Source organism: Pygoscelis adeliae, unplaced genomic scaffold, assembly GCF_000699105.1.
Source record: "Pygoscelis adeliae isolate BGI_AS28 unplaced genomic scaffold, ASM69910v1 Scaffold423, whole genome shotgun sequence".
In the NCBI taxonomy this organism is placed as follows: Eukaryota; Metazoa; Chordata; class Aves; order Sphenisciformes; family Spheniscidae; genus Pygoscelis; species Pygoscelis adeliae.
In genome coordinates, this window is record NW_008824415.1 from 213,061 (window position 1) to 220,261 (window position 7,201).

The following is a 7,201-nucleotide window of genomic DNA, read 5'->3' on the forward strand; positions in this document are numbered from 1 at the left end:
GGGGCCCGTAGAAGATGGTGACGACCACCAGGTGGGATGCACAGGTACCAAAAGCTTTGCGCTTGCCCGGCGCTGAGCCCGTCCTCAGGACGGTGAACAGGATGCAGCCGTAGGAGACGAGGACGACTGATATGGTGGTGACCTCACTGAAGCCCCCGAAAGCAAGTACCAGCGCTTGGTTGAGGCGAGTATCAGAGCAGGCCAGTTTTGACAGCGGTGGCCAGTTGCAGAAGAAGTGGTCAATGACGTTGGGGCCGCAGAAGGACACTCTCAGCGCAAACCCCGTGAACGCCACCGAGTTCAAAAACCCAACCGCGTAGGACCCAGCCAGGAGGGAAACGCAGACCTTCTGGGACACGACAACGGGGGAGCGCAGCAGGTTGCAGATGGCGACATAGCGATCGTACGCCATCACAGCCAGGAGGTAACACTCCACGGTTACAAAAGTAGCGTAGAAATACAGCTGTATGAAACAGCCAGCAAGAGAAATAGTCTTCCTTTCCGATGAGAGGTTCAGCAGCATGTTGGGTGTCACAACTGAGGAGTAGCACAGGTCCAAGAAGGACAAGTTGCTGAGAAAGAAGTACATGGGGGTTTGAAGCTGGGAATCGAGACAGACTACGGCAATGATGCCAAGGTTTCCCACCACGGTGATGACATAGGTAAGCAGGAAAACCACAAAAAGGGTCGCTTGGAGGTCGAGGCGATCCGTGAACCCCTTGAAAACAAATTCTGTCACCGTAGTCCAGTTTTCCCAAGCCATCAGTGTGCAGGAGACTCCCAGCTCTCAGGCAGGGAAGCAATTTCCATGAGATCAGTTACGATGACTTAATCCCTTGCTTGATTATTAGTGGTTTTTAACCCTGTGCTCTATAGGTAATGAAGGCATTTTCTAATGAAACACTGGCAGGATGCTTAGTTGGTCCACAACCACCTGGCCATGCAGGGACCCACGTCTCCTGGCTACATCTGCCATTCAAGCTCTTAAACCAAGCTTTGAATATATCTTCTACCTTCATGTGCTGATCTCAAGGAAAGATGTATGAAACCAACGAAGCAAGTTCTCCCTTGGACATCACCGTGGTCTTCACTAGGCACATTGTCTCCATCTGTCTGCAGTTTTCGCCACATTAAGGGAAGAGCAGCTCACATTCACTAATGTTTGTTCTGATAATACACAAGCTAGAGGAATATTAGCGTTCACTCTGCTTTCCAGGTTGACGATGCCCCAGAGACTTTTTATTATCCCAGGTAGCTCAGGGTTTGAATTTGTTGCTCAGGGCTTCTTATTCTAAGTGCTGATAAACAAAAATAATGTGGTTTTTTTTTTTAAATAGGTGATTGCTAACAAAGTTAGTGGCTACTTTGGGAAATAAACTGCATTTCAATAACTGCTCTCATCTCATGAGCATAAATACGTGGACAGAAGAGCATATGCATATATCTTCCCTTTTCCAATACCTTCCAGCTTAGCTGGTGACTTGCTAAAAATTGTGCCCTTCCCTTTATTTCTATCATTTAACTTACATTTTAAGCAAACAGTAACTTCCCAAGTACTTTCAAGCGACTGATTAACATGCCAAATTAAGGTTAGAAAGTAAAACTTCCTCTTAGAAAAAAGTTGTAACGTAACGATGTGCCTGAAACAGTTGAGAGCAGTTTAAACGTAGCTCCCCTTTCTCTGTAAGAAAGCCTCAGTTTGCCCTCATACCAGGCTGCAGTATACTTCAATTTCTTTTTTTATTCCCTAGTCCGGTCCTCCGCCTCACCCTGCAGACGCCCGCTGCCCTGTGTTCTCGCTTGCCACCAATTCCACCGCTATCCCCCAAAAAAGGACCCGAGACGCCACCTCTTCTGGTTTCCTGGAGAAGATCCAGCCTTTTTCAGTCTGAACTACTCTTGTGCCTGCCTCTGTTACTAGTTTCTCAAGGAGATCATTCAAAAGACAGGCGCAATCTGCACCTTTTTATTTCTGAGGAAAACTAGGAAAGTAACAATACAGAAAATTAGCCAATATCCTATTAAATTCACTTGAAAGCGTGTGTGCTCATCTTGTAATAGGATAAAATAATTAATATGTCCCCAAAAAAGGGTTGTGCCTGGGGAGAGGGTAAACACATAAGACATACTGAAGATTTCTTCTGTACCTGTATATATTTGTCCCAGTAGAACTCTTACCAGTAGGCAAGGGTATGTTTTCAAAGAGAAATGGCAATTTTTGCTCTTAAGACAATCGCGGCTACATTTCTTTGGCACTGCCTTGAATCAGAGCTTTCTTACCTGTCTGCATGACTATTGCACAGCATCATCACTGACTAAGAAAAACCTTATTTTTCCGCCTTCTAGCTTGCTTTATAAACCAGGGCTTCAGGCGAGCAATTTTTTTCTGAGTCTCCTTTTCTTCTCCTGTTTTTTAATTCTACGCGGTGCTGGATGACCACCTATGGCTGTGTCTCCCAGAGGCTCTCGTCTTCACTATTTATCGCTTTCCAGCTTAGATGGTTGGGATAAGCTGCCAACAGCCTCACTGGGCACGTCACCCCATGCCAATCACTTTTGCTTTTTCGCCCCTTCAGATATAATTGGAAAGTTCCCTTAGTGATTTCAAGAGTTAGAGGTCTGGAGCTATTACCTCCTTAACCCTCGAGATGGGTTGTCTTCTGGGAGCCAGAATACGCCAAGAGCGGAAACTGCTACGAGGTTATTGAGAAACAGCATCTCCGAGAGACAGCACCTTGTAGCTATGGAAACAGGCTGGAAAGGTTTACCAATCTTTGCTAAGCCTTCAAAATCATAAAGAATACTCTACCCACTTCCAAAACAAAGTGTTGCCAACCTACTGAAGGCCATAATCGTATATCAAATTAGGAAATGGAGGCAGTGCTAAGGACCAGAGAATAATACTTGAATATAATGTTAAATTTTTTACTCTATTTCCCTCGCTGAGAGTACTCTCTCCCATGGTACCCATGGAGGGACATGGTCTGGATGGAGAGAGGCTGCCAGAGGAGCAAGCACTGGCTGGGCTATTGGGTGCAGAGGGTGATGGGTGGTGGGTTGTGCTCTGCCTGGAGGCTGGGGAGCGCCACAGGGGTTTGTCCTCTTTAATCTCTTTAAATAGAGCCAAGGGGGACACCATGGTGTGCAGGGGACCATCCCACAGTACCTGAGCAAGGCAAGTAGGGTAGACCCAGAGACCTGGGCCAAATTCAGCCAAGGCTCCAGACCATCGGGCAAGTTGGTGACGACGAGGCAGGTCCAAGGTCAAGCCAAGTCAATCCCCTGGTCGGGGTCGGGTCCAGCAATTTCCAGGCAGGTCCACGATCAAGCAAAGGTGCGGAACAAAGGAGTCCATAGGTGTGCACGCCTGCTGCTAACCTGGAAGCCAGCACCCCTCTAGCATAACCCAAGAGAGGAGCAAGCTCCCTGGGTGGAGCTTAAATAGAGCTCATGGGCAAATGGGCAGAGGGTGGGGATGGAGGCCCCAGGTGAGGCTGGTCAGGGCCATTAAGGCCTCTCAGTTCACTCTAGGAGAGATTAATCACTGTCTGAAAATGCCCATTTCTCACCATTTAATATAGTGGAAGCCCAGAGTCACCAGCTCAGGTGTGGACAACCGTGCCGCAGGTACCGAACTGTGGATAATCCCACCCTTGCTGGAAAACTGGGCTGTCTAGTGTCCACAGAGAGACATCAGCAGCTCCAGAGGTGGAGTCAGTTGTGCTTTATGAACCGTTTGGGGATCCTCTGAAAGATCTGAAATGTCTCTAAACTCATTTTCATTCCGTCGGCAAGGTCAGACCGAAACCTTTGCACGGTCCACGAGGACCTCAGAAGCATCATACGAGCTGGTCATCACTGCCGCCGCGTATCTGTGCTCAGCGGTGGCTCATCCCCGTGATGTCTTTCAGATACCCGAAGCAGCACAATGGCTTTCAGAATCGCATTTCACCCTTTTTTTTTTTCTTTTCTTTTTTTTTTTTCTCCTCCGGTAAACCCTGCCAGGAAGAGCCCTGGGGGCTTTCTCCCAGGAGAACACGAGGGACCGTTTTTAGAGCTCCGTCACCCACAAGCTCAGCCCTCGGAGGCTGGGAAGGAGCACGTCTCTCTTCACATCAGGCGGTTAACAGGGGTTTTGCAGACGCATAGATGTTCTCTGCTGGCATTTGGGACAAACCCTTGGCTCCCATCACTCCATAGCAGCGAAGGCACAGGAGGAGCCGTAACGCCAAGACAAAGCAGAGCCTCGCCTGCGTTTAGGCAGTGGGCTTTCTTCTTCATGTCCTCTTTTTTTGGGGCTCTGTCAGGAAACAGCCTTACAAAGTAGGTTTTCGTCATAATAAGAGGGAATAATGGCTTATGCAAATTGCTTTTCTTTTACTTAGGCAGCTAAAGCAAGAGGAACTGATTTATGCAAGTGTTAAATAAGGACGAGTCTTATTTTGTTAAAAAGAAATGCAACATTTCAAACCATCAGCAGGATATAGCCATTAACAAAACAGCCTTTGGAATCAGCACGTTTTAAAATTAACTCAGTTTTCAAGTAAGCATCTTAATGCCCGCGGTTTTAGGATGCCTCAGCGTGCTGGAGCTCATAAAGGTATAAATCATGAATTTACCAATGTGAATTTTATCCATTGTGAATGATACATAATAATTTGATGAATGTGATTTGAAGACTGGAGTAATAATTAAAAGCCAAAGGAAAATGTCTGGAGGTCGTTAATGTCGTGTAATCTGTGATTTCACTGGGACTGTGACTTTCTCTTGCTCCAGGTTTACGTGCACTCCTCTGAGGTTCCTCTGAGGTGTCTTCTGAAACAAATTTCTTTCGAACTGAAAGTGAAGAAAGATCTGATTCTTTTCTTGAATCTGAAAACACACGTGCTAGAATAAATCCATAGTTTTAAGCATCCAAGCAGAAAAACAAAATTGCCATTCGTATTGCTTCAACTCACTCCTTGTTATTTTCTAAGTACCTCAACTGAAAAACAAAAAACATATACAACTCGGGTTTAGGAAATAGAGTAGATTATACCAAAAAGTGGCAGTTAAACTGGTGATTGATTGGAGTGGAATATGGTCCAAAAGTGAAATGATTTTTTATAATTTTGATATTTTTCTTCCTTTTGGCTCAGCAGGTAACATCTGGTCATGGGAGGAAATCACGTGCAGCCTAAATTCATCCTCTTGGGAATTACAGACAGTCCGTGTGTGCGGGCCCCTCTTTTTGGGTGGTTTCTATTGATTTACATTGTCACTGTGGTGGGGAACGTTGGGATTATGGTCTTGGTTTGGGTGGTTCCCAGCCTCCACACCCCCATGTACTTCTTCCTCACCCATTTTTCATTCGCTGACGTCTGCTATTCCACAGTCATTTCCCCCAAAATGCTAGCAGACCTCTTATCAGAGAATAAAACCATTTCTTTCGCTGGCTGCGTGACGCAGTTCCATGGCTTTGCTTTCTTTGCGACTGCCGAGTGTCACCTCCTGGCTGTGATGGCCTATGACCGGCACGTTGCTATCTGCAACCCCCTGCTTTACGTGACGGTCATCTCCAGCCGCGTCTGCCGGCAGCTGGTAGCATCGTCCTACCTCATCGCCTTTCTCAGTGCCATCATCTACACAGGCTGCACGTTTGGGGGTTCCTTCTGTGGACCCAACCAGATCAACCACTTCTTCTGCGACGTCAGCCCCGTGCTAAAGCTTGCCTGCTCCGACACCCACAGCAGCGAGATGGTCATCTTTGCCCTTGTCGCCATAAACGCGGTGGGCACGAGCGTGATCATTTTGCTTTCCTACGTCTGTATCCTCCGCACAGTCCTGAGGATGCGCTCGGCACAGAGCAGGTCCAGAGCCTTCAACACCTGCGCCTCCCACTTGACGGCTGTCTCCTTATTCTACGGGACAATATTCTTCACGTACCTACAACCTGCGTCTAGCCACAGCAGCCTGGATAAGGTGGCCTCCATCTTCTACACCGTGGTCACCCCCATGCTCAACCCATTCATCTACAGCCTGAGGAACAAGGAGGTGAAGGGCGCTCTGGTGAAGTGCAGGAGAAGGATGTTAAACCGCTGTCAACATAGAAGAGCTGTATCAGCTAGGAAGTGAACAGCTTATCTTATGCGAGAAAGCCTGTGATGCATTAAAACAATCGAATTTTTCCCTAATCCTCACAGTTTTATGTAGGTTCTTCCACAGTTTCTGCACAGAAGTCAATTACAGTATTTAGCCCTGAGAAATAGACCCCGCAATCGTATCTTCCTTGGAAGGAAACCGGGAGGAGCGGGAGCCTCAAACTTTATTTCACTTTGCAGTCACCAGTCTGTAGGAAGAACTCACCCTGAATTATTCCCGGCTTCTCTTCCTCACAGGAAGCACGAATCACAGTTTTATTGATTTATAACTTTTCTTCACTGAGAAATATGTATTTTTCTTGCAAGATTGTTGACCTTATCCCTAAACTCCAATAAAATTCCTCACTGTTACCCGCAAGTTATTTATTAGAGTTAAGCTGCTGGGGTGGGAGGGAACCTTTTGGAAGAGTAAGTGTATTTTAAAATTTGCTTGCCAAAAAAAGGTAAGATAAAAGGCTTGAAAAGATACAGTGCATTTGTTTCCGACTTAAAAAGTGAAAAAGCTGGCGGGAGTCAGGATCTCAAGCTATACCTCTGAATACCCAGGGGGATCCCTCCCCAGGCTGCACACTTCGGCATGCGTCTCCACTTAAAGGAAGAAAGTGTAGGCAATATAATTAAAAACACAGGGCGACGAACCCTGCTGGGACTGCCCAGTGTTAAGGACAATTTCTGCGCAGTGATTGCGTCAAGGGGGCCTGCCGTTCATTTTAAACGGGGTTTTAAATTCATCTTAAGTGCCGTTTGCTTAAGTGGTGAGACAAATGGAATTGCGCCTGGAGCTATGTGTCACTGTCCCATGACATGTCCCATCACGTCCAAATGCCCAGCTCATGATAAAGCACGCCATGAAAACCAAACGGCGTATTTCATTTAAAAATTAAGCGTGTGTCTAGTTTCCATGGGTGAAAGACAATCCTGAACGCGTAATCTGTGGGTAGCTGATAGCTGTCGGGGTCTGAAAAAAGCCAAAACCCAGCAGTTCTGCAAATTATGGCTCGTTAAAGAAGGGGGGACACAAAGCACGGTGCAGGAATGGCCGCGACACTGGGGAGGGGCCA

At 46.8% G+C, this 7,201-nt stretch overlaps 1 protein-coding gene and 1 pseudogene across 1 annotated transcript; one reads left to right on the forward strand and one right to left on the reverse strand.

The window, feature by feature from the left end:
• The window catches only part of LOC103914261, a 1,456-nt pseudogene extending 693 nt beyond the window's left edge, over positions 1-763 (reverse strand).
• Positions 764-5,154: 4,391 nt separating this feature from the next.
• On the forward strand, positions 5,155-6,114 carry LOC103914262 (olfactory receptor 1020-like). The gene has a single exon (XM_009320876.1). The coding sequence runs from the start codon at positions 5,155-5,157 to the stop codon at positions 6,112-6,114; it is 960 nt and encodes a 319-aa protein (XP_009319151.1).
• The last annotated feature ends 1,087 nt before the right edge of the window (positions 6,115-7,201 follow it).

What these genes read in the sequence shown, in the direction of transcription:
- LOC103914262 (XM_009320876.1), top strand. Translation starts at nt 5,155, where the DNA reads ATGGGAGGAAATCACGTGCAGCCTAAATTCATCCTCTTGGGAATTACA.